The sequence below is a fragment of the Cyprinus carpio genome, chromosome A23 (genome assembly GCF_018340385.1).
Source record: "Cyprinus carpio isolate SPL01 chromosome A23, ASM1834038v1, whole genome shotgun sequence".
Lineage (NCBI taxonomy): Eukaryota > Metazoa > Chordata > Actinopteri > Cypriniformes > Cyprinidae > Cyprinus > Cyprinus carpio.
The window spans coordinates 10,304,599-10,332,505 of NC_056594.1; the positions used below are offsets into that span (position 1 = coordinate 10,304,599).

The following is a 27,907-nucleotide window of genomic DNA, read 5'->3' on the forward strand; positions in this document are numbered from 1 at the left end:
TTCTAAACTTAACATGTGAAACTTGACAAATAAATATGCACATACAACTGTAACATTTAAGGTTGTTACACAAAAAAGGCCTTTATTTATATTAACCATTTGTTTTATTCACAGCAGCATTCTTACGATCAAATCCCCCAGTTCCTGCTTGCTTGCTATGCAGTCCAACACGAAAACAGCAATATACTCAAAACTTAGAAAAACAAAAGAGATGATATATGATACACAGTACTAGGGCTATTGTAGGTCAACATGCATCTCAAACGATCAAGCTTTTGCATTTCCACAGGATCTGACATGGAGTAAAACAAAAGAATTTCAATCACTTGATTGTCTGAGAAAGAAAGAACAGAACATCAAGCTGAGAGATGGCCTGAGTGTGAGAAAAAAAAAAAAAAAAAAACCTCAAACAATCTGCCTTGTCCACACTTAAAATCTCACCTACAACACCTGCAAAAACTTTTACACAACACCTCCAGACTCTTTACAGAGAAACACATCAGGCCAGGAGACATTTCAGTGAGAACAAACACCAAACTCTTCTGTGCATCCAAAGCAACCATGCTGTTCGCACTCGCCGATTGTTTTTTTTTACAAAAGTAACACCTCGTGTAAATACAAGCAAGATAAACATTGTATTAGAAACCTACCATGTAAAATTGTGAATGGCATAATTTCTGTTAAAATGATTACATATATACATAAAAAAAAACCTTAGAGACATGTGCGCTTCTTCTTATGACAGTGTATTTCAATGTGTGCACCTTTCAGAATAACAGAATTATTTGTGAATGTGTTGGAGGATTAGTCTTTACTTTAAGCATGTCATCTTTAATCAGCCGTTTCCAAACAGTCTTTGCACTGGAAATGCAATGTGGCCTTTATGTCCACATTGCAAATGTAAAAAAAACAAAAAACTAAATTGAGCACCTTTGCCATGCTAGATCCACTTGTGAGTACTAATGTCTATTTTTCTCTTTTTTGCTTTTTTTTTTTGAGATAGCAAGTCTCCCTGACTGGGTGAAGTTTCAATCTACCTCCTCCATGCTGCTGTAGGACGGGGCGGCACATTCTCCAGAGTGTGCAAACATGTCAGAGGTCACTTCCGTGCTCAACTGAGGCGGTCCGTCTGGGTCCAGGTCTGTCCCAAACAGGTTCTGGCTAGAAGCCTGTAAAATAAACCACCATTATAAAGGGAGAAACTTTATGCATCTTTTGAGTGGAGTCTTGGATGCCAACACACACACAAAAACAAAGTTTAAGTATTCAACTATTTCAAATGAGTGATTTCAAGACAGGGTCATCTTGAGTTATTTATTGTTTATGAAGAGCGTGATACAGGCACTATTACAATTGAGCAGCATTTAAAGTGGTCTTAATTATTGCTGGGACATTTTGTGCAGCATCATAAATAATATGGACATATTGTCATTTTAAGATAATATTTAAATAAAAAGCACTTACCCAAACATATTCAATTACTGCCTAAATGATAACATACATGCACAAAGCAGTCCTGTGCTCAAAGATTTACCTTTCAATTAGAACCAGTAGCATTTCAAACAGGAACACCCATCATGACATAATCCTGACCTATGACCTTAGTGAGGTATTATAACAATCTGATGGGATTGTTTCGGTCATGGTCTCCAGACCGGAGGCATTCACAGAAGCCAAATGTCTTTAGGCTTTATAGTGTGGACAGCCACATCAACCATTATAGCCCACCAGCATCCCTGAGACTTTTGTAACAGCCACATATCCAAAAACCCTGGTACCATTCATTTTACAATATGTGGATCTCATCTCAATTTACAACATGTGCAACTAGGCTTGATGCAAAGTAGAGGGGAAAAAACTCAGAAGTACAGTACTGAGCAGATCTGCCTCGTAGACTCACAAAATGGTAATCAGTTAATCTATTTTTAACCCTCTGGTGTTCTTTGGTCACTACTGGCCTAAATTTTTTTTTTAATTTTTCAAAATTCTAACTTCATCTGAAAGGTATGAAACTTGAAAGGTGACTTTTATGGCACTTGCTATTTAAACAAAATAAAATTGAGGCAATGATTCAAAAAGGCTAAGTGGTCATAAAAAAAATAACAAAAAAAAACAAAAAAAAACAAAAGGAGTCACACTTGTGGCCTTCTTGGTCAAAAATGATTTCCATAGGACATGAACAAGAAATAGGGAATAATACGAAAATACATACGTTTTTGCATGAAGATTCTACAAATCAGCCTGTCAAAAAAAAAGTACAAAGCAATGAAGGGGTGACACTCTGAAACAACAAGAGTGACAGATGCTTTTGCAAATGTGTAAAATCAGTTCAGCAAGAATGCAGGAAAAAGGACATAGCGATGAAGGGTTTTAAACTTCAAAATATAAAAAGTGGACACATCCACATTTTGGAAATGTGTGAAATAAAATCAATAATTCACCCACTATGATTAAAGGTATTGTCTGAAATATTGCAACAATTGGAAATAAGAAAAAGAAAAAAAAAAGAAAAAAAAAATAATGCCATAAAAATTCATTAGTACCATAAAATTTCCACAAAAAAAAAAAAAAAAAAATAAAATAATAAATGAAAAATATTATTGAACAAAAGTATATTACATAGATTTTACTGTTAAACCAAAAAAAAAAAAAAAAAAAAAGTTAAAGGTGTTCGGTCTCTTTTGATGATGAAGACAATGAGTGGACTCCCAAAAGAACACCATATAACAAAAAAAATAAAAAAACAAAACATACAATACACCAAAAAAAAAATAAGACAAAACAAAATAAAATAATTTATAAAATAAAAAAATAAGATCAACAAAACATATTAGAAATTAAAATAAATAAAAAAAAATAAAAAAAAGTGTGAGCATGAACCTGTGAAATAAAGTGTGTCTGGGGGGATGAAAATATGTAACTGTATAAGGATGTAAGAACTGTATGTGATGCCTCTGGTAACCTGTCTGTTCAGTTCTTTGTTATTTATTCACTGATTGTTTTTTTTTCTTTCTATCTTTTTTCTTTTCTGTATTCATACACAAAAAATTTTTTAATTCTGTCACCATTTACTAACCCTTGTGTCCTTCCAAACCTGTATGAACATAAAATATATTATTTTGAAGAACACTGGTGACCAAACCGCTTTAGTGCCCATTGACTTCCATTGTATGCAGGGCCGCGTTATCCTAATGGGCCACATGTGCTGCAGCCCAGGGCCTCAAACACTTAAGAACCCCCCGAGTCAATTCTCTTTTGCATTTTATATAGAGCTGCCAACCGTTCCATATAATACGGGATCATCCCATATTTAAGGCATCAGTTTGTTCCGTATTTGCAGGCATACGCCGAATGACCACCTAGACCATACAAATAACAAATAAATTATTCTTTTCCCAAAGCATTGTTTGAATTACTCAAACGTAGCCGCTCAAACAAGGCTTTAAGACCAAGCGGAATCCTCTGCCATCTAGTCGCTCAGCTTCACAGTGAAGTCAATTTGGTTGAATGCAAAGATGTGATTATTGATCGTAAACACAACATCCAGCTAGAAAACATACTATTTACCTTTTACTATTTGCAATAGTTGGACCAAGGCTATGGAATAGCCTTCCTTTATCTGTGAAAGCTTCAAATTCTGTCTATGAGTTTAAAACTAAATATTGAAATCTTATTTTCTTACTGGCTTTTTAAACTTTGTATGTTAAATTATCTTTTAAGTTTACTGATGTTATTCTTTTTACTGGTTTTGATTTTATTTGTACAGCACTATGGTCAACTGCTTTTGTGTTTATGTGTTTAATAAATAGCTACAAATACAAATACCTGAGGGAAGATGTCTTTCACTATTGTACAGTAAGTTAATGTTGTTAAATAGAGAAACAAATTTATACATTTTTAAAAATGTCTATAACTTCTAGCGCATTATAAGAAGAGCAGGAAGAAGCCCTTTTAGTGGTGAATGATATTTAATTTTATTTGCTGGGCTGTTGTTGATTTGTAAGATTATTACTCGACAATATTGTTTATGTAGCCTACATATTATTATTATTTTTTATTTATTTTTGCCTTCTATGTGATTATGATGTTTGCATTGAGTTTGTTTTTATTTCACGAGTATATAGTGCGCATCTTTATACAGTGTTTGATTGCATTTTTTATTTTGATTGGCGAGTAACGGAAGGGGGTGGGTAGGGGGCCCCCAAAGTTGCGTCAGCCCAGGGCCCCGCAAAGGCTTAATGCGTCACTGATTGTATGGAGAAAAAAAAATCCAATGGAAACGGAAACTACTTTGTTACCAACATTCTTTAAGATATCTTCTTTTATGTTCTGAAAAATAAAGTCATACAGGATTGGAAAAACATGACTGAGGAAATTACAATTTTCACTTTTGGAATTGTTTTTTTTTTGGATCCCTTAAAATAGTTTTAATCGAAGTTTTGATTTATTGATTGGTCATAGAGCTAACATAAAATCTCAAGTCTGGCTAAAAAGGTGGCGTCCTTCTAACTGCTCTGAGAATTTGTCAACCTTAAATGCATATACTTATTACATTTTTCCTGAGTGTTCATGAAACATTCTGGACATTATTGAAAAATAACAAATGAAAAAATAAAAACACAACCCTAAACAGCATGGATATATATCAGGCTGTGTGACTCCCAAGCTAAACAACACTGAAGTTGCTAAGAGAAGAGTGATGATTAACAAAACAAAGCAAAGAAAAACGCAAAGTGCAAATCTTTAGTTTCTGTTGAGGGTCTGCGGCTGTAGTGACCAGTAAATTAAGCCCAGTTGGACCAGTACAACAAAGGATAGATGAGGTTGAACAGCAAGGCTAGGACTGCCGCCACAGTGCCCATGATGAAATATCTCAGATGCTCGCCATCAGAGTAATCTGAGATGCGGTCTCGTCTGCGGTGAGAATGTCCTGCCCTGCCCTCCTCTTCTTCCTCTGATCTCATCCTGGCTCTTCTTCCACGCAGACCGGGGCAGAACAGGCTCCGAAAAGAGGCCTCTCGCTGCCCCTCCTCATCCTCCTCCAGTTCCTGCCATATCAGAGACGCCTGCGATTGGCGGAAACCTGTGTCAGCTTCTGGGAAAGGGCCTTGCCTCATCATTCCACCGTAGAACACCAATTACACTGTGTATCAGAGAGCTCACTGATCCAGTTTCACACACACTCAGGTGGATGGGTAAGCAAAATAGCATGCAAAAGGACCCCAAGAGGCCTCTTCGTGTCCAAGAGTAGCATTTTCAAATCATAGCTTTTTGAATCAATGTACACAGCCTGTGACTGACACATCTACTAAATTAAAGGCAAATCATTTCCTTGGACCCATAAATCACCAGCTTGAACTTTAAGAATGGACCACTGATGCAAAATATTCCCCTAAAATGTACCAAAATGTTTAACTTGGTTCATGTGCATCATAATCTATTATTTTTTAAAGATGCTGATGTTACTGAATCACTTTCAAAGTTTTACGACGGTCAGTCTTAAGTTCAACAGAGCTGAGAACAAGATGTGAAGAAACTTCTGGTGAGAAATAGGGCTGGGTATCAAGTTCGATACTTTTTAGGCACTGTCCGAATTGCCTTGATACCGAGTATCGAATAATGTCATCGTTTGGTATGAAATTTCAATACCTCATCAACGTCAGTGAGCCAATAAGCATGCAAGCAAGCTTGATGTGCCTAAATCAAGTGCTGGTGATTGCCTCTGGTGAGGCATCAAGGAAAATGAACATCTTCGGAATCCTCGTCCATACTGGCGTTTTCAGAGAAGATCACCATCCACACTAGACGACCGAAAACGCGTGTTACGTGACCATTCATGCACACTGTAGCTTCATGCTGCAGATTCATACTGTGCTTTTACTCAAAACTCACTTTAAACCACCATCGAGTGTTTGTAATAACTTGAGGGTTTTGGCCACATAATGTTGCTGAAATGTGTTATTTGTAGCCTTATATATTATGCTAATCACTACACCTGCTTAGCATTTCTAAACCCTGTATTGTTATGAAAATAGGCAGAATCTTATGAAAATCACTTACAATACAAAACATATACTGTTGTAATCGTTTGTTTATTAGCTTCATGTTTTATCCCTATAAATGTTTTTCTGGGTTTTTTATGTACAGAACTGAACGTGGAAGTGTAATGGATGTTCAGTAACAGGGTGGGTTATGAACACGTAATATGATTGACATACGAGCAGATAATGAGTTAGAACAGCGATCGCGGAGGAGAAAACACAGGCAGACAGCGCTGGAAGCAGTGGAAAAGGAATAGAAATTATAATTCTGTCTAAGCTATGCATTTTCAAATGAAAACGCACTTGTGTAAACATAGCCTAAAAGATGTGGAAACTGAAAACTATTTGAACTTTATTAAAACTATTTGCACTGATATATTTTCTTGGTTACATTTTGTTCTTTTGTGCAGTGGCTCAGGAGATGAGATGAGAAACCAAAGTTTTTTTTAGGTAATGTCTAATGCTGTCTTGTTAAAACGGATTTCATAAAATTGGTATTGAAAAAAGTATCGTTCGGGAACCAGAATCGAAGTCAAGGTATCAGTATCGATTTTGAATTTTTTTTAACGATACCCAGCCCTAGTTAGAAACTGTTGAAACCAAGGTGCAAATGTGATTTCTGTATATTTTCACCTTTTGAGATTCGCAAAAGTCATGAACAAAGAGCAATAATCAGAAAAAGTCAGAAGATCATAACACAACTCATCAAATTAACTCAATATTCATGATGCTTTGTGATTCATCTATTAGTCATGACTGATAGATATCACAAGGTGATTATATTCCAGAACATCCAAGAACACATAATCTCTCATGAAATGCCTAATTAAATTATAATCAGCTGATGTTGTCTGAGCATTTCTGAGACACAGCTCATTAAAAAATGAACGATGGAGAAACACAGCTTTTTTTTTTTCCATTTTGAGAATCTACCAGGAATGTTACCCAATCCCTTGCAACTTTAATGAACAAGTATATAGCTGCTCCACTAAGATTAAACTGTTTTTCCATTGGGGTGCAGTGAATTGAGAAGGAGCTGAGCTCACCTGACTGGCAGCACCGCCGGCTGCAGCAGAGGATTCGGCTCCAAGGGGCCCCAGTAAGTGAGATGGCCTCTCTACCGGAGAGTTCCTGCGGCGATAGAACAGCACATAGGCGTAACGTGTAACCACCTGACTCTCTTCCACCGTTGTTACTGTGCTGTCATCAAACAAACGCCAGCCTGAAAGAATAAACGACAGACAGTGAGATGTTTCACATCATAGCTGGTGAGACATTACTGATCTAGAAGAGCTCACTCGTACCAACGTCGCTGCGCTGGCTGTTCTTGTCGCTGGGAAGACGAGCGTAGGCCGTGTAGTGTCCTCCGATCATGCCACCATAATGGTTGATCACAGCGTAGAGATCATAGATGGGGGGCTGCTGGATGTCACCCTTATGACCAATACAAAACTTACTCAGGTCCAGGTTTCTGATGAAGACAGAAAAATCTAGGTAAAACATCTATTATACGGTCAATCCAAAATAAACAAAAAATAAACAAACCTATCCAGCCAAATGACAAGTTCACAGTTCATACTGCTACTAAACGCCACCTAAACTTATCAGGATTATTTTTGTAGTGTCACAAACAACTGAGTACGTATTATTGCTATTACAGGGTTTGTCATTTTTTCATTTTCACTTTGTATCTAATTAACGGTGTAACTTTTTTCCAAACCACTCTTAGAATTCAGAAGCAACACTTCTGAAACTTTAAAAACAATGTGAACAGACAAATAAATTCAGAATATTAATTAAAGCTATAATATTATCTTGGTACTAAAATAACACTGTCAATTTTATTTATTTATTTTTTAAATAAAAGTAATACTTTTGTTCAGAAAGAACACATTAAATTGATCAAAAGTTATAGGCCAAAGTATACTTTGGTTTTTCCACATAAGCGAGGGTCTGAGTACAGTGCACGTGACATTTTCGTCAACAGAATATTATGCATACTACCCGATTTTTGTTACGTGCATACTTTGTAATATATTGTTGGAGTAATATATTTTCATATATTAAAATAGAAAACAGTTCATTTATATTGTAATAATATTTCACAACATTACTGTTTTACTGTATTTTTGATCAAATAAATGCATTCTTGGTGAGCATAAAATGCTTCTTTCAAAAACATTAAAATAAATCTGGCAAATGCCAAACTTTTGAACCCCTGTGCTAGTGACCACGTGTGAGACAAGAGTATAGTTCAGTGTACCTGACTGGGAAATCAACCATATCATTAATCTTGTCCCTCCATATGAAGCTCCTAAACGAGAAGCGCTTGAGCTGGATGATAAGCACGTTGGGAAGACGCCAAAGCAGCAGCTGTTTAGAGGCCTCCCTGTGTTGCTGACACTTAGGACAATACCTGAACCACAACAAGAGAAGATATATGTGGGACAGTCACATTTATGATGTCATTTATACACACTTTGAAACTGACACGTCTGTCCATACCATGCCTCTTCAGGGGCCAGCACCTCAGGTTTGGTAAAAAGGTTCAGGCACTGCTCTAAGGTGAAGTGTCCTGCCCTGGATGTCTCTGTAGCAGAGCCAGGGTCTTCATCAAACTCCAGCTCTTTAGAGCGGACCAGCACATATTCCTTCTGCCGCTCGTTGTTCTTCCACACCAGCTCTAGCGTGCAGTCATCAGGCAGCTCTAGTATCGCATCACCTGTAGGTGGCACCGGGATGATAAAGATACGTAGCTCCAACACAAGCATTTTATAAAACAAATCCATCCAGAAACCTCTGACTGACCTTTGTCCTCAAGTTTTCTGTCCTCCTTTTGGCTTGAGTCCAGAACTGTGATGTAGAATTGAGACGCACTTCCAGTGGCTGACTCAAAAGGCTGCTGATACCCGGTCACTACAGCTACCAATGAACATACAGCAATTGACTATTAGTCCACAACAAACAAAGACTTTAGCGAAGATTTTAACACCAACTAACCTTCTGGTTTTATAGCCTTTTCACATGAGGTTTCTTTCTCCACCAAAGAATCTTGGGAGCTGGTGGCGAGCTCACAGCACCCTGAGTCACTGGTGTGTGTGGAGAGAGTGTCCCCACCTGCAGCGGAGATAACAGACGCGGACTCAGTTTGTGGGGCTGTGCCAGAGTCACCCTGCTCCGCTTGGTTTTCCGCTTCTCCTGCAGATGACAGTTCCTCCTCTTGCTCCTGACACTCTGAGACATTGCTCGCCATGGAGTCCAGGTCAACATGGGACAGGCTGGCCTCTGGAGACGTCCGACCAGACTGGAAAGGTGGCTGGAACACATTGACAGAGTACCTGCACACAGAAATGAAGGTTTACACAGTGCTGCTGATTCCTAGTTAAAAGATTTTACTTTTTATGTCAGAATATCCCAGTCTAAACAAATAAATCATTTATAAATAAATGCTGTAATAACTACACAAACCTAAAAATAAACAATAAATAACAATAAATGAAATGCTGTTAATGCTATAAAATTATGTATATAAAATACAAAACTGTTTTTGAATGCTATAATAAAATTCTATAAAAATGCTATTAAATATAGTAAATAAGTATATAAAAATGTATAAAATATAAAACTTAAAGCATGAAAAAGAAAATTTATATCAATGTAACTTTGCTTTCCATTTATTAAAGCACACTCAACAAATACACAAGCATAGATACATACAATAAGTTACAAATAAAATAACATTCAGGAATAGAAATGTAATAAGGTACAGTGCAGTGTTCACTGTATAAATGAAATATATATTAATCTTTGTTTTGTTGTTTTATTAACATTAATGACAGACAGCAGCAGGTATTTATAGGCTGCTGTTCCTTTAAGACCTGAAGCACAGATCCAATATAATTATACACATGCAATTTCTTTCTCAGTCTTTTTTGTTCAATTAATACACATCTGAGTTAAGTTGTCTTTTGCCTCTACTTGTGCTAGAATGGTTTAAAATCACTTGAATGTGTACAAGTACAAATGATAAGCTTTCACTTTATGATGGTTAAATATTGCAATTAATCCACGAATCACATTCATGGTGAAGAGAAAATCATACCTAGAGTAGCCTTCCAGAAGCTGTGTCAGGCGGGAGCAAGTCAGCCTAGACTCAGGCACACTAATTAAAAACGGCAGTCCAATGTTCTCCACATTTGGCCGGCATGTGGTCTTGTGATTGGGCCAGTGGTTCTTCTGGCAGGCCCTGTAATCAGAGGAAAGAAACTTAACATCCACTAGCCAAGGCAAAGTCTCTAAATCCCAAGCATGATCTCAGAGCCAGCACAACACATCTATTGTAATGAATAGATGAAAACTCACTGATTACAGTAGCCGACGCGGTAACAGCGAGTACAGCGCTTGAGCTTCTCGTCATCAGAGGCAGGAGGCTTCATGCAGCCAGCGCACTTTGTGATTGGGATGCTTGGAACCAGAGGTCTCTGAAGATCAATACAAAGACACAATCAATACATTATATCATAGTAAGAACATCCACAAAACCTAGGAAAATAAGAAGAGTGACAATAATGGTGTACCTGTTGGACCTTCAGCAGCACCACTCTCTCTTTGGCAAGATCTTTAGACAACACCTCAAAGCAGAAGAGCAGGTCACTGGGCGAGACTGTGTCTAAAGATTGAGGCGGTGAGAAGATTCTGTTGAACCTGTTCTTCACCACCTGGGAGAAAATATTGAGGGAACACTATCTATTAATGAAGAATAAAATTCATAAACGTCACAAGAGACACATCAGTAGATCTGGATGATTTACCAAATTTTATTTTCTACTGTGAAAGAGGCTTCCAACGATTATAACTAGATAATCAAGATAAAACTAATATTCAGAACCGAATCATCATACCTCTGCCAGCCACAGGTTCTCTGGTTTGATCCTCACACTGCGAGATATTGACTCCAGTACTTCAGCCGTGCTTGAGTTCTCTTTACTCACACTGACCAAAAACTACACAAGCAAAATGTTTAGGTCAAATATTTATAAAAAAAGATTATCAATTTAAAAAAGGTTGAACAATCTGAGCCTTTTGTGCACAGGCTTACTTAAGAACTTCAGAAAGTTGTTTTGTGTACCTTGACTGGTTTCTTGTGAGGCTCTTTAGCGAAATAGAAAACAGTCAACACCTTCTGCTTTTGAGGTAGCGGGACAGGCAAGTACAGGAAGGGGTCAAAGGTTATGGAAACCTTAATAAAAAAAAAATAAATAAATAAAAACGATGAGAAAACTTCAACAACCATATTGCTAAGAGATACTGAAAATAATAAATTTCAGAATTTGACCGTTTTTACTGACTTTATGAATTTGAATCGTAGTTCTTGATGTATTACCTTAGAACACACTGGACACACCAGCTTTGACTTGTACTGGCCCTGAAAGAGGTCCACAATGAAGGAATCATTCCTCATTTTATGCCTCTGCCACGCCTCTTCTGCAACAACCTGCCAACCGTGAATAAGAACAATTTTCAAAGATTTATTATCATGGGAAAGCCTCTTGTGGTGACTTATCACTTCACATGATACAAACATATTAAGACTACTTTCAGATTTCTTTATTTATCCATTTGGTCTGTCTTGGTATTTGAATTCACATGCTCAAATGTCACATATTCAATTATTTGATTAATGACAGCACAGAATCTTTCCTATTAATTTGACATCATAATGCTTTGTCAACTGTCAGATATAAATTAGATTCTGAATCTCAGATTGCCAGTGTGGTCTCAGACTTTTGGACTCTATTGGACATGCTTATTAGCAACACACTCTGCTAGGATGCAGTATATGCAGTCCGTTTTGAGACAAAAACAAGTGCTCACTTCATCCTGACGGCCATCTGAATCAACGGTCTCTGTATATGGTTTGTTTTGGATGCGGTTCAGGTCCTCATGCAGCCCGTCCAGCAAGAAAGCCATGAACTCCTGAGCATCATGCTGTGCGTAGCCTGTAAACTGACTGGCCTTACTGGCTACTATAGCCTATGAAGAGAAATGAAAAGAAAAAAACACTGTTATTATATGTTACTTACATAACTACATATTGGAAACTAAAAGATATGGTATAAGAGGAGAGATTTGCTGCTGCATGGATACCTTTAATTTGGAGGGTTGAAATGCGTGGTGAGTGCCCTTCCACAGCGCTCGAAGCAGAACAGCAAAGCTAATGGCCAGCCGTCCACCCGTGCCCAATGGATTACTACAGTTAATCTCAGACTCAAACCCCCGGTCTGGAAATAACAAACACCACAAAAACACACACCTGGGTAGAACACACAACCATACAACAAAGAAGCAGTTCTCATCAATCAAATTGCCACTGACCATGGAAATAATCCCTGAGCTCCCGTGTGTTGGAGAGGGACTGGATCACACTGTTCATAAAGCAAGTGTTTCCCAGATTGACCAGTCCAGTGAAGCCGGGGAGACACACTTTCTTCTCCTCCACTTCTTCAGCTCTCTCACTGCCTGCAGGAGGAGTGTGAGTCATGGGCTGCACCATGCAGGTGGGCTTGGGCTGTGGACAAAGAAAGGGCAAGTCATAACTAATAGTCCTGAGACCAGTTATAGCACACTAGATTATCATGTGTGACAAACAGACGATGCACTCATTATTACCGTAACAACAGTTGGTTCCTGTTTGAGGGACATGTGTTCGGAGACTGAGCGTGGGGCCACGGCATCCAGACCTGAGTCCTCTGGGGCTCGAGGGGGTTTGGCTTTCTCCTCTCCCACTCGTGGTTCTTCTTTAGCAGGAAGTGCATGCTGGCTGCTTCCTGGCTGGCTCTTTTCAAGAGTAGAAGGGCTGGAGGGCACAGCAACCTTGGCGCCCCCCACTGCACCTTAAACAGATGACAACAGAGCTTGTGGTTAGCAGCCAAATATCATAGCTTCTAATATTACGCTCACTATTAACAACTATTATGCTCTCCAAGGCTGCGTTTACTTGATCAAAAAATGATGTAAAAACAGTAATAGTGAAATATTACAATTTCAAATAACTGATTTCCATTTTAATGCATTTTAAAATGTAATTTATTCTGTGATGCAAATGTGAATTTTAAGTAGCTATTACTCCAGTCTTCAGTGTCACATGATGCTTCAGAAATCAGTCTAATATGTTGATTCTAATATGAATATTTTTGTGGAAACTGTGATATTTATTTTTCAGGATCCCTTAACGAATAGAAATTCAAAAGATCAGCATTTATTAGAAACAGAAATCTTTTAGCACCATTATAAATGTATTTACAATCACTTTTGATCAATTTAATGCAGGGATCTTCAATGTTTTTCAATATTAATAGAAACTAACCATATTACGATTAAGACGTTATATTAGGTAGATCAGAACTATGCAAGTTGCACATGCATCACTGTCTGTATATTACTTTTCACTGTTAAAACTGACTTTTATGCATCATAAACAAAATGATACGATAAAAATCACAATTCATTTGTTGTTTGCAGTTGTTGTAATTAATGAATTTGCGGAGTCATACATTTTAATTTTACTAATCAGATGGACTATACTCAAGTAAAGTGCAGATGTAATATATAAGCAATGGCTCTATATTTACATTGTTGCCATCAATTTTGCCATGCCACATTCTTGTCCTATGCCAGTATAACTGTCGATTGCATTTTCAGGAGTGTATCACGAAATTATATGTAGAAGTGATTTCCAAAACTTTGCAGCATGTAAAAACAATACTTTTATTCAATTCCTTTATACTACGTTTATCCACTCACTTTACAATCTCTAGAAAGCGGTCACTCATCTCAGTTTGTGATCTCACAACGTTCCATTAAAAATCAATAAAGTAGTCTACACTGAATAATGAATCTCTTATGTCTTGTCGCTGTTAATGAGAAAGGATTAGCATGAGCAGGCAGCATTCTGAACAAAAACTCGAGGGTTTTGAGCAGTGACTTGATTCTAACTTAAACACTTCTGATTGGCCATTGCGTTGTAGAGATCAACAAACATGCGTGTGAACTTTTCAACAGTAGTGTAAGTGTATATGATGTGAATTAACATAATCACAACTGAACAATCATGATACAATTAATTTGGGACACATCACTATACTGGAACTCTTTCTGAATTTATCAGACCTGAATCTGAAACAAAAGTGTGGAATCAATTTGTGGGATGATGCCATTCTCTCTTATATGGTTTCATCAATATAAACAAATACATTTTAAACTAAGGATCTAAAGTGACGATTCAATATATAAACCTCAATATCAATATATAAACAGATCGTCACAGCTCTAGTAAAATGCAATGTTGGAGAGGCAGCTATATTTGAGAGAAGGCTATGTAGAGCAGTGTGGGTCAGGAGCCTGGCACCAACACAAGAACTAGGGATGCTCATTTCAGATAATTTTCCCGACCGACAACCGCCGCTCGTTATCCGAGTATTAACCTTTAACTGAGAAGATTAGAACATTAAATTAGTATTAAATACATAATTGAATGGACAAGTGCCTTTGACTCATTAAAACAATGATAATACATATTTTATTATTATTATTATTATTTTTATATTTTAACATGTGCAAACAGGAGGATACAGAACAATACAGCAACAACAGAACCTGAATTCACACATATCTGAATTATCACGCACCTGCATCTGAATTATCACGCACCTGCAGCACTTCTGAGAACAAAGAAAAACAGAATAAAATAATATAAATAAAAAGAATAAAATAAATAGGCCTACACTAAATATTTTTCACTTATATAATTAACAAATTAAGATGACAAAACAAAAACACACTCTGAATCCTTAGATGCTATTTGAAGAACCGCATGTTTTTCGTCAGGGATAAAAATAAATAGCAGGTCTACCTCAGAACACAACTTGTGTAGCTTTTATTTGAAAAAAATGAACATGTCAACGTGCTGTGGGGCATAGTCTGGAGCAGGGATGCATGATATTGGATTTTTGTTTGTTATCTGATATGCTGTTATTTTTCAGCTCATTTTGGCCGATAATCGATACCGATACCGATATATTTCCTTTTGTTTGAAAACAACACCAAGTCTCTCCTGTGCAGAGATTTTAAACAAATTATTGTTAATTCTGATTGGTTTCTAACAAAAACTTACTTATTAGAATTAAATAAACAATAATTAAGTTCTTTAATACTAAGAGTACATTGAAAGCTTTGAAAATAACTATAAATCAAATCAATTTTTTTTTTTTTCCAAATAGATGCAGAGGTAACATTTGTAGATGATTTAACATTTGTAGATTGTCTAAAGCAAAGGAGTTGTAAAAAATCTGAAAATCTTTTAGAGCTCCTTGTATTTAAGTTTTCATAATCTGTTTGGGGAAAAAACATATTACACATTAATGAATGAAACTGTATATATAGAATAATTTATAAGCGTTATGTTTGTGATTTTTATTCATGTAAGCTACAGCTTCTGACCTTAAAATCAAAACATACTCGTGATTTAATGACATTAATTACTGCTTTATTTAATCAGAAACACAATCTTAATGATATTTGTATAATATTTTACTTTCATTTTATGGGGCCCTAAGATATCAGTTTTATTTTTTCCCATATTCCATTGAATTTTTTTCCAAATTCTGTTTTAATTATTCTGGACTCTTTTAATGGATAAATTAAATTGTATTAATCAAAAAGCATGTGCAATTGAAATCATGAAATGTACAACAATTTATTAAAAGTTAAAAAAAGAATAAAAATCAAAAAAAAACAACAAACTTATTTTAAAAAAAAGAATAATTTTAGGGCCTTATTTTTTCTCTCAAATTCAGTTTTATTTTTACCAAATTCTGTGTTTTCCATTTTAATTTTAATGGTTTAATTAAATTTTAATAAAAGCACCTGCAACTAACTGATTTGAATATATATATTTATTTATATTAGAATTTGAATACACACACACACATACATATACACATATATATATATATATATATATATATATATATTGTGTGTGTTTGTGTATTTACATGTTTCTGGTAAATAAATTAAGGCATAAAACATTATCTTAATCAGATGAAAATTAAACAAACTAAACCCTTTCTTTTTGACAAACAAAGTGATGCATAATGGTTAAAATTAAAACATGGAAGAACCTGTGTGACTATTCCATAAAATAATCAAATATTTTATATTCAATCATTATATGAAGTAATATATTTATCAAAGTTTCTTCAGGTTAAAAAAAACTTTTATTTTGATAGGTTGTTGTGAAGACCTTTAAGTTTCTATTTGTATACGATATAATGATGATGATTCATTCATACAGAGACACGCAGAACATGCAGGATTCATATTTAAATCATATTTTTGTGGCTTAATATTCACAGACACTAGTCCATATCGCGTTTTGATTTAAGTGTACTGACCTACTTTTGATTTATTTATCCAAAATTTGGCAAATTACGTGACATTCCGCGTTATACGGTAAATTAAATTTTTATGACAGGATTCCGCTATTATGTCAGGGTTTTCTGAATTGCGGGAAATCCTAGGGCACTACAAGTAGGCCAACAGCGCCCCCTAAGTAAATAAAAAGCCTTACTGGACGGGCATTAGGACCTGGCTGCCGCTGCTGCTACTGCACACACTAGTAACTGTTGACTATTGCACACCAAACACACCATTCTTTATCTGCATTCTCTGATTAAATGTGGCAATCCAAAACAGTGAATCTAATCATCATTCAGGAAAAAGTTTGCTTCAAGAATGACAACACCGCTGATGTGATCTTATCGCTAGCACACCCTGAGCACATGAGAGTTATTCATATTTATTGGCAAGGCATATTGGCATAATCTGTCATATCTGCCGATGCCGATATTTATATTTTAAGCCATTATCGGTCGATTCTGATAACGTTCTGATAATATTGTGCATCCCTAGTCTGGAGTGCATCCTGTTCCGTGGCAGAAAACACTGGCTTCTGCAACGTTGAGCACTGTAGTCAATCACAGACGTATCGGTTGATTTCATGAACACAATGGCCAATCAGAGGTGTTTAAGTTAGAATTCACTCATCGCTCAATCAGGAGTTTTGTTCAGTGTTTCTGACTATTGTCCTGTTTAACACTGTAAAGCTGCTTTGACACAACCAGTATTGTATAAAGCACTATACAAATAAATGTGACTTGACTTCAATATAACGGAACGGTGAGATTGTGAAGAATGAAGAGACGAGTGACAGCTTTTTAATGATTATAAGGGGGGGGGACCCTTTTGCACGCTTTCTAGGATATAAACCATTCAGAATTTGAATACATTCACCCACTGATTCACTCTCGGATAACCATTTATCCAATATTGCCTTTTACCAATGTGTTGACTTTACTACTTCAGTTAAGTGAAAGTGTAGGTGCTTGCAGCAAAATATTTAGGCACATGTGGTATTGAGTTAAATATCTATAGATTATTTTTCTTTAATAATGCAGCAAAATAAAATAAAAAAATACTTGGAAAAAATTACTTTTAAAATGTTTAACTGATAGAATTAATCGCTCAACGTTCTTACTTTCGGTTAACGGTTAAACGGTCAATATGAGCATCCCTAACAAGAACATACTGGCACATTTGGCTTGACCCTGTCCCACACTCGTATTGAGTTACTGGATCACTCCCTGTAGTCACATTCCTCTTCTTGACCATGCCCTCATTCCAACATGTAAACAAAAACAGTCCTGCTTTTTCCACAGTAATCATCTCATGTATGCTCCCTATCACACATCAGAGCTCTCTGGAAAGATCAAGGGTCTAGCTGTTCTTATCCTCCCAAACCTTAGTCATGGACACACTGGTCATGCAGCTAATGCTATAAAGTATCATAAATGTAGACAAAATAATGGGTTTGCTCAAAAGCAAACAGAATCCAGGCAGCAGACCTTGTGTGGCAGGTGCCTCCAGACCTCCCCAACGCTGACTGTGTCTTTTCTTCAGGCTGATGTCGATACGGGACGGAGTGAAGGCATAGCTGGACTGATCTGGCTGAATTAGATTCCTGAAACATCAGCAGATGGGACCAATGAACAAACCCTCAGAAACATACACTTGACCAGTGGATCGATGGAGATTAGGATGCCCATCAGAAAGTCTTACCTGAGTTTAACCTGCCATTTAAAGACAGTGTTTGGTCCACAATCCGGATGAAGGCGCAAAAAGTTGGGATCACTGTGAACAGTTTCAACAATTAGTGCAAATGTAAGAATTGGAATCTTTATTCTGGACACTGTGTGTGGATGACTCTCTCACCTCGTCTGGAAGACAAGAGTGAAGTCTTTTTCCCTGAACAGCACCCTGGACGTCTGCCGGCAGATTTCTTTCATGTAGACATTAACAACCATCAGGTCTGTCCCTTTCTCATAAGAGTCATTCTTCACAAACTTCAAGTTCACCATCGGCTCCGGACCTAACACAAATCAATCATGAGAAATAAAGTATAGTAAACTAGGCCTGCCCCCTAACATTAGTCAACAGGCTCTTGAAGCTGAGATCGATAATGAACAATCCCTCACATCCACTCCAAGCCCTGGAGGTGATCAATAGCACCTTCAATCACAGACTGATCACCCAAAGTGTGCAGCAGAAAGACCTTTCTATGATTGCTTAATGTGTTATGATAATAACATGAATTACTGGTACTGTAGCCCTATATATAGTAAAGACCAAGTACAGTTTAGTTTTGCAGTTATGTTATTATATGTATTTTATTTTCTTGTTATATATTATTTCTTTCTAAGTTTTACATTGTGGATCTGTTGAGTTGGAAATGACTTGTTTGTTACATGTGTTGTGTTTTTTGTGTGCTGCAGCGAAAATGTAATTTCCTGTAAAGGATCAATAGAGAATCTAATAGGAGAGCGCCAGCCAATGAGATTGCCGACTGCGCATGAGTTCGACCCACTACTGGAGAAACCGCCAGTATCTTATGGTTGTTCTTAAAAGCGGAAGAATTTCAAATGAACTGTTATTTTGACAGGAAAATACAAAAAAGAATATTGTTTTCATGTAGCGTGTCAATTCTGCATGGTATGTAAGACTCTCTCGCTTGCTCTATCTCTTTCTTTGCATGTGTGTCGTGTGCCTTCACACCATGGAATGTCACACTACGGAGTTTGCGGAATGTCAAATACAGGGATAATACGTATCCATTAAGATGAACTAAAAAAATTGCACAGATCGCTTGACGGAGAGTGAACCTTACCAACCCCAAACTTTTGAACTGTATTGTATAATCTAATATTGTGCTCTGATGAAAGAACAAATGATGCAACAATTGTTCTTAACTGACCTTCTGTATCCTCCTCTTGGCTCCCTCCATGTGGATCCTCCTTGGACTTGTCTCTCTTCTCCTCTGTGCAGCTCTTTTGAGGAGACTCCTCTCTCTTAGAGGCTGTTGAAACAGGCGCTCCAGATACCAAATCATGAGATGGAAGCATTTTAGGGATCTGAGCATCAACTTGTGGCTTCTTTTCATCTTTTCGGTTTTCTCTCTCATCAGCTGCTATTTTTCCAGTGTGCATTTTCACTAGAGGAGAACTCTCCTGTTGTGCCACCTTCAGCTCACACACTGAGGAAACAGTCTTACTTTCATTTTCCTCAACCTGTTAACAACACAAAGGATGGACAACAGGCTGTGAGAGACTCTTTTCCACCATTCCATTTCCTGCTGATTGTTTTCACGTTCAAGTGAATTATAAGTCTCACCTGATCATTGATTTTTGGCCTCCTGTCCACCTCTTTTTCTCTTGATGATGCCTGGCATCCTTGACCTTTGACCTGCATCTGAACCCTGTTGTCTTTTGCATTACTAGCTGAAGAGGCACCGCTGCTCACAGCTAATGAATGTGTTTTTCCATTAACTGCTGGTTTGGATTGAGTCTCCTTTGTCAAGCAGGGAGCTAGTTGGGGCTCCTTTTTGTTTCTGGAGACTTGTGTGGTGCGCTTTGTGCTGGGCTCATTGATCGCGTCTGCTTTATCACTTGATTTAATCTCAGCTACCTTCACACCTGTGCTCTCGATGAGCTCCACCTGTTTGCCTTTCATCCCTCGCTTCAACCCTCGGTCAGGTTTACCTCGTTTCTGCTCAGCAGAGGTCGCTGTGGGCATTTTCTCAATGATCTCGCCAGATTTTTCAGACTGCCCTGTGGTTGACTGGTGGTGGTTGCTGCCATTCTCTCTAAGGATGTTTACCATTTCTGTCTTTTTTTGTTCTGTTTAATGGGGAACAAATAAATAAAGCTTGGTTGAGGGATCTCTGACCAGGAAAACATTTATGAATGCTCAAAGCTGCATATGTGCATGGCCATACAGATCTGATATTCTTCTTTCACAGACCAATATGATTGATAAACTTAAAAAAATAAAAAAAATAAATCACAGACCAATCTGACGATATAATGTATATAATACAATATTTGATATATAACATTCAATAGATAATATATGTGATAATTTTTTTGCAAAAATATGTCTAAATAAACCATATCTTTTTAGTAATTAAATTTTTTTTAGTTATTGCACAAAATAAAACTGCAAAGAGAACGTCGGTGTTCTTACAGCAAAGGTGGGCCATGTGTTGAGGGGGATCTTCTTGTGCATGACAATCTGCAGAACATTTGTTTTCTCCTTATAAAGCAGTTTACTGCAGGAGGCTTCAATCTCTTCATGAAGATGGCAGCTCCATTCACGACCATCTGAGGAAAAAACAAATCACAGTATAAAAACTATTTTTTAATAAGTTTGGTATCATTAAGATTTTTAAAATCTTTAAAAGATGACTTATTTGATCACCAAGGCTGCATTTATTTGATCAAAAACAAAGAACAGTAATACTGTCAAATAGCATTAAAATTTGATTATATTTAATTATATTACAATTTCATACTGATTGATTATATTTTAAATTGTAATTTATTCCTGTGAGGCAGATCTGTAATCAGCTGCCATTATTCCAGTCTTCAGTGACACATGATCCATCAGAAATAATGTGTACATTCAAAAGTGTACACAACAAAAGTGTACATTCAACACTTACAAAAAAGACCAACATGGACCAAATCAGACTCAAGCACACATAATGTCCTTACCCGGCAGGCGGATGTGGCAGGCCGAATCGGAAAAGGCATAGTCAATATCTCCCACTCTCAGCACCCCAGCATCTTCACAGTTCAGCCTCACTATCACCTCGTGAGCATTCTGCTTCCAGTCCACAAACAAATCTACACAGACAAAAGAATATTTATGTAGGCTGGATCAGTCAGAAACAAATTACCTAATAACACTAACTGTAATTAAATGTGTTATTAGATGAGCAGAGAGAAAACAAAAGAACATTTATGTACAGATAATACACAAAGGATTACTACAAACTAATAAAGCAAAATCAAACCTGATTTCATGATAATGCTACACAGTCTGATAGCCAGTCACAGCAGAAAGCCACACTCCCTTTGATTTCAAACTGCTCTGTTACTGAGTTTAACTTTGGTGCATGCTAGCGAACAGGTCAGAGTGACCAGGAAAGAGCGAGAAAGAGAGCGTGTTTATCTCTAAGGATCAGGCTTCAGGGTCAAGTGACAGCTAGCCCCGTCCCGTCCCGTTACTCTCTCTCTCTTGCTGAGACACACAGATCTGAAAGGTCATCAAAAAGCCACCACGCCCCACAGCCGGGCTTCAATTCCATGTGATGTCATCTGCAAGTATCCCATGAGCCCCCCTTACATGACGGGAATCAGCACTACAGAGATAGGTTTCTCCTGCTGTTAATTTAGGGATAGTGCTCTGCCTTCCCGTCTCGCCGAGACGAAATGTGACACCTCGACAAGAGGAAGACAATGGTCACCTATATCAAATGCATGTAGAGAGGGCAATGAGGGCAGCGAGTAAATGAAGGGAGTGTGAGGAATACTCTCTGAGGGAAGTCTTCTCATGCATGTGCTGGTCAGAGCCACTCCACTGACCTTGACAAACCCCTTCTTCACTGAAGCAGAGACTCACAGGCTTAGATTACAACACTTTAGCACTCAGCACAGCACTGCAGAGGCAAAACACACTCAGCAGAAAGGGCACAGCCCTAGACACAGGCTGGCACAGGGGGACTAAACAAACAAAACGCTCATATACGCTTGCCAACAATCAGTAGTAACATGTCACAGACATCGTCTGTAATTGTAAACTGAAAACACTGCCAGACAACGTCAGTGTCAGTGTTTAGAATTAGCCTTCTTTTGGTTCTGTGAAGTTAAAGGGATAGTTCACCCAAAAATGAAAATTAGCCCATGATTTACTCACCCTCAGGGCATCCTAGGCATATCTGACGTTCCTCTTTCAGACAAACACAATCACAGTTATATTTAAAATTGTCCTGGCTCTTCCAAGCTGTATAATGGCAGTGAATGGTGCCCCTGTTTTTGAAGCCTAAAAAACTGCATCCATCCATCATAAAACTACTCTACACAGCTCCGGGGTGTTAATAAAGGCCATATGAAGCAAAATGATGGTTTAGTGTGAGAAAAATTTAAATTTTTAAAAACGCATATACTGTAATCTCCATCTTCCGGTCGCTCAAGCAAGCGCTTTCATGACAAGGTGTTCGGGCGTATTACGTAGGCGTAGTGGAAGGGCAATTTATTTTTTATTTTTTTTTCCCCTTAGTCTTACTTATTTAAATATTCTTTCTGTTCTCAATGTCATATATGCATCAGTGTATATGTTTTGAGCTTTTATTTTGGCAGAAACGTCAGTTGAACTTCTATTTTGGTGGAAAATTCCAGCTTCTAAACATTACTAATTTAATGAAACTGTGAACGGAGCCGCTCTGAGACGCGGGAAACACCTGATCATGAGCTGATCGCATGCGCAAAGTGTGCGCTTCCCTTTGAAACAAGAAACGCAAACAGACTTGATAAGTCATATTACGCTTTCAGTTTTAATTCGTTTGATGGATACTTGCCAAAGCAATGGCGTGAAACACAACGTTAAACAACTTTTATGTTATATGAGAAGTATAAATATATCTTCGATTTATTATGAAACTGTGGCAGGACAGATTAGACTGTGGTGGGCCGTGATGAATGGAAAACACTGATGTATGTATGTTTGTACCAAGAGCTCCTAAAAAAAAAAAAAAAAAATTCTTTGCGTGTTTGCACACACTTTGCGAATAAAGCAGATTCTCTTATGCCTACTTTAATTGTGATGTTGAAAGCAGAACTAAAAAATTTTAATTAAAAAGCATATCAGCATATCAGTTATCTAAATGTAAAACAAAAATAATCTGTATCTGTCATAAAGCATTATCCATCTCTCTCTAGACCGGTCAACTTAAGTATATTCAACTAAGTCTAAGAAGTTAAAGTCGGCTGAAACCGAAACCAAAAATGAAAAAAACAATTCTGGATGCACTTGGCCAAAAACCGAAAGCAAAAATACTTTTTAATAATTCTTGATTATTTTATTGAATAATAAAAAATTATTTTATTAAACTTTTTCCATTTAACTCAATCATTTTAATGATACTGAAAAAAATAAAAGCCAATAAAATAACCACATTTATTGAATATAAATAAAATTGGACGGTAAATATATTTATATTAAATATCAATATATTATTTTTATTCAGTTCTATGCAACAGATATCAGATTTTTTTTTCATTATTAAAATAATGTATAGTCTATGTAGTATAGCAAGTATACTACATAGATATCTCCTGTCTGCACATTATTTGAGCGGACTTTGCTTTTCTGGTGATCATGAGATGTACACGAGTAGAGCGTTCACATGGGCAGTGATCAACTCAATGGAACGCACATTCATAGAGCGGAATATTGAGCGGAGCGTCACACCATGCAGTGATGACACGGCTAGAGGGAGAGTGAAACCTGCACACTGAACACTGCTGGAAGGTGTGCCATACATTTTCAGACGTTTTTCTCTCTCGACCCAAAAACGAAAATGCCATTTTTGGCCGATAATTTCGGTGGCTAAAATTTCAGTGCATCCCTAGCTAAGATTCTCCATGAATGCCAAGTCCATGATAACATTAGATGATTAAAAAGCCACCACTAATCAAACAAACAATACTTGTGGTCTTTATATAAACAGTCAACAGGTAAAATAAGGCTTATTTAAAGGGATAGTTTCCACAAAAACCAAAAAAAACCACAAAACATAACTTTAAGAATGATAGTTACAGTTGATGGTAGCCACTCACTTTCATGAAGTGGAGTAAATGACAGAATTTAGATTTTTGGTAGCCAACACCACATGAAGTGGATAAATGACAGAATTTAGAGTATTAGGTGAACTATCCATTTAGCACAACTGACAGTAACTTTCAAAAGTGGAAAATAACATATCTGTAATTTAGATTATATATATATATATGTGTGTGTATATCTATATATACAAAATTCCCTTGTTGCAAATAAACCATCAAAAACTCCCTAATTTAATAATTAATAAAAAAAACACTTTGTTTAGTTAAATGTTGCAGTTTTACTCTCATAACCTCTTTGTTTTGTTCAAAGATAATAACCAAAAGATGATTATCAAAAATGTCAGCCTAAATGAAACTGGATTCACCACATACCCACCAAAACCAGCTTCTAATGCCACACAACAATCATTTTATTAAACAAGCTAAGAACGCAGTGCAGCGCCATAGCTAAATCAATACTGACTAGCATAGCAGAACAACTACACAAATTCAGTTTGTTTCACACAGTTAATGTCTGTTAACTTTCCAGTTCCCTGTTTACCACACTACGTAACAGACTGGAAACCAGCCCAGCTCTGCACATGAAAATAGGACAAGGACTATACCATACCTTTAATGACTTTAACCTCAAGTTATGGGCCAGACTGCATTTTATAACGGTCAAAAGGACATTGCACCACAGACGCTTCCTATCAGTTCATATTACATTAGATATCACTGCAGTAAATGTTTTATCCCACACTATACTTTTGCCCCAAGTATATGAATCAAATATCTGTCTAGGTCTCAACAGCTTGATTTCCAAGAGTAACACCTGGTGTGAGACAAAGCGAAATGATAATCAAAAAGATAAGAGATTAAATGAATTGGGGTAAAGGACCTGAATAAGAAAAAGCAATTCAGACCTACTTCATGAGTGTTTACAAACTAAGTCACCTCCTCACCTTTTCTAGTCTCTGAGCTGGTGGCTGAGACGGCCCGCTTGGCCTCCTTGCTCTCCTGGTTGGCTCTGTCCTTCTGCTTCTTCTTACTGGTGCTGACCGCATCGTCAGGTCCTCTCTGACCTCGCCTCCGGCCCGATTCGCTGGGGCCTGTACTGCTGCTGGCCATCTTCAGCCACTTGCCGCTAATGGGTCGGCTGTCTCCTACCTCGCTCCCGGAGCTGCTTCCACAGGGGTCTGGATCTGAGCTGTGCCGTTTCCTGCCCGGTCCAGCTATCTTGGCGGCGTTTCAAGTGAGAGCACTCCCAGAAGAGAATCAGAGGGAGACTGTGAACCAAAAAAAAAACAACAGCAATGTGTGTATTACCAAAAGACTCTGGTTGAGTGGCAGTACATATTAATAAGTCTAGAATAAACTACACAACTTTTGCACAGATTTTCTACGCTAGATGAAGAAAGTCAGTCTGCAGTTGGAGTTGACAGATCCCACAGAAGAAATTTGTGTAGTGTATGATGTAAACAGACTCTTTTGGCTTGAAACAAGTTTCATAATTTGAGCCGATATTACTCCAGTGTGTGCGCAAGCGTAAGATATTTTAGAAACACAGGGGAAAAGGAACAGATATTTGTAAAAAAAAAAAAAAAAAACAACAAAAAAAAAAACATCAGGTTCTAACCATTTGTTGTTAGTTTGATTTTGAGATATGTGGTGTTGCACTCAAAAATTAATACAAGATTTAAGTCAGTTGTAGAGGGGAAGGGTTTAAGGGGATTAAATGATTTGAGAAGTCTGGCATACGTGACCAGAGAGATGATCCAGGTATGACATTTTGATTACATTGCGAGGTAATTTTTTATTTTTATTTACAAATGCGACATATACATGGATGAATCATGCGTTTATCAAATAGATTGTGATTGCATGCTGACTTTAAAACACTTTCAAACATCACAGTAAAATATGAAATAAATATATCTGCTTTTATTTCATTTCTTTGTTTTGAAAAACTGTTTACTTCCGGGTAGGATTAAAGAAAAATCTATATTTTCATAGGATCCTTCTTTATGTAATCGGATATAAAAGAGTCACTGAACAACAGACATGTTCTGAAATCCAAGGACCTCACATTTATAACAGAACATTTTGTATTGACTTCGAAGGCATTTTTGAGTTATTAAAATTCATCTTTCGGGTTTTCTTTTTAATTATGAATATTCTGCTAGACAAAGATTACAGCAAATGTGGACTTTATTATCGATCTCTGTCCAATTATGGTAAAATATCATATACATAAACAAAAACAAAAGCGGGGTGTGTGGGGTAGGATTTCACTGATCTATAATATAGATCTATCATGGTTATTGGTGATAATTTAATTTCAACGGGTAGGATTTAAAAAATAATAATATTAAAGCAAAAAACTAAGTCTGTATTTTGATATATAAGTGGTTGTTATCATGGTTATTGGTGTTAATTTAATTGCCATTATAAAAAAAAAAATAATAATAATAATTAAGGACCGTTCTTTTTAAAAATCTGGTGTGTTCGGAGAATCAGATGTCCAAACAAACCTTCTGATTTCAATACTTATTGGTTGTTTATTAAAATATTTAACGTCTAGCCACAAAAAACGATGCCGGTTACTGTCAATGTCAAGACACTTCGCTGTCATTATGCAAAATGAATATAGAGAAAGAGAAAATATTATCTCTTTAGTCATTCCCACCTTTACTTTTGTTCTCCTTTTCGGTTGTCATATGAGAAAACTGTATCCAAGGGAACTCAATCAGCTTATAAACCTGTAACGACCGCTAACGCCGCGGCTGCTAACCCGGCTAGCGTAGCGACTCCACACTCAAGTTCTCTTTAACTGCAAACATGTCACTAACAAACTGTCCCTTAACGTTCATTTTGGTTAAATACAGCTAAATATCATTGGTACGAAGTGTGACATATCTTAACTATGTTGTCTGGTTGTAAGAGACGCCGGTTAGCCGTAACGTTACCCGTTAAAGGGAACAGAAGCGCTGCCCAGCTAATCACGAGCCGAAACACTTTACCGCAAGGTCGGGTGGAGCAGTACTGACAAACGTATGTACACCTACGGGACAAGTGAAGGCTTATTACGATACTTGGATGTGACAGCAGTTGTTTAAATTAAATCTTACTTTGTTTCGTTGTTTTTCTGTAATAAGGAGTCGCAACGGCGTGTCCTTTCCTCCGTTAGCGGAGCCGCGGCGACTGCAGCTAATTCAGCCCGAGGCTTCACACACGGCAGCGGGCCGCCGATCGCCCCTGAGCCGCATCAGCTCGCCCCCTAAAAATTGAATTCTTCTTTATTTCCAAAATAATCCTTAACCGGGACCCATTTTGTGGTGTTAAAACAGAAACAGGGCTATTGTAAACACAAACAAAGACGTAACGACGGTGTCCGTCCTCCACTTGCTGAGCCGACCGCTGCTCCGTGACTCTCACTTTGTTAAGAGAACAAAAACAAACCGGGTAGAGACTGCGATCACGCCAACCTGCTCCACACACAAACACACGCACGGTCTACTTCCGGACATCCAGTCCCTATGCGTTTGCAACCATGCGCAGATTATAATTTATTTTTTTTTAAATGTGAGA

At 37.2% G+C, this 27,907-nt stretch overlaps 1 protein-coding gene across 7 annotated transcripts; it reads right to left on the reverse strand.

The window, feature by feature from the left end:
* Nucleotides 1-55: 55 nt before the first annotated feature.
* Nucleotides 56-27,853, reverse strand: LOC109064219 (ubiquitin carboxyl-terminal hydrolase 19-like). 7 transcript variants are annotated; one of them, XM_042713027.1, is made up of 27 exons: nucleotides 27,448-27,851; nucleotides 25,282-25,605; nucleotides 21,206-21,337; nucleotides 20,676-20,812; nucleotides 19,824-20,329; nucleotides 19,408-19,720; nucleotides 18,369-18,525; nucleotides 18,216-18,287; nucleotides 18,002-18,117; nucleotides 14,729-14,761; nucleotides 12,711-12,934; nucleotides 12,417-12,609; nucleotides 12,189-12,322; nucleotides 11,916-12,074; nucleotides 11,425-11,535; nucleotides 11,170-11,280; nucleotides 10,943-11,044; nucleotides 10,619-10,759; nucleotides 10,404-10,522; nucleotides 10,144-10,287; nucleotides 9,042-9,379; nucleotides 8,850-8,963; nucleotides 8,547-8,763; nucleotides 8,305-8,457; nucleotides 7,346-7,512; nucleotides 7,088-7,263; nucleotides 56-1,169 (listed from the first exon to the last, which is right to left on the reverse strand). In XM_042713027.1, exons 5-27 carry the CDS (start codon nucleotides 20,310-20,312, stop codon nucleotides 1,029-1,031), a joined length of 3,924 nt encoding a protein of 1,307 aa, XP_042568961.1. In that variant the 5' UTR covers nucleotides 20,313-20,329; nucleotides 20,676-20,812; nucleotides 21,206-21,337; nucleotides 25,282-25,605; nucleotides 27,448-27,851; the 3' UTR covers nucleotides 56-1,028. The 7 variants fall into 7 exon arrangements, with proteins under 7 accessions (XP_042568961.1, XP_042568958.1, XP_042568956.1 ...); XM_042713024.1 differs by lacking the exon at nucleotides 56-1,169 and adding an exon at nucleotides 4,400-5,066 and having other exon boundaries at nucleotides 12,711-12,928; nucleotides 27,448-27,853; XM_042713022.1 differs by lacking the exon at nucleotides 56-1,169 and adding an exon at nucleotides 4,400-5,066 and having other exon boundaries at nucleotides 27,448-27,853.
* Nucleotides 27,854-27,907: the final 54 nt, after the last annotated feature.

Bases quoted from the DNA above. Each gene is read 5' to 3' on its own strand.
- LOC109064219 (XM_042713028.1), bottom strand. From the start codon at position 25,447: ATGGCCAGCAGCAGTACAGGCCCCAGCGAATCGGGCCGGAGGCGAGGT. The intron at 9,380-10,143 runs GTATGATTTTCT...TTCTGTGTGCAG, and splicing joins CTTCTGGAAGGCTACTCTAG to GTACTCTGTCAATGTGTTCC. The intron at 8,764-8,849 runs GTCAGTCAGAGG...TGCCACCTACAG, and splicing joins CAGAAAACTTGAGGACAAAG to GTGATGCGATACTAGAGCTG.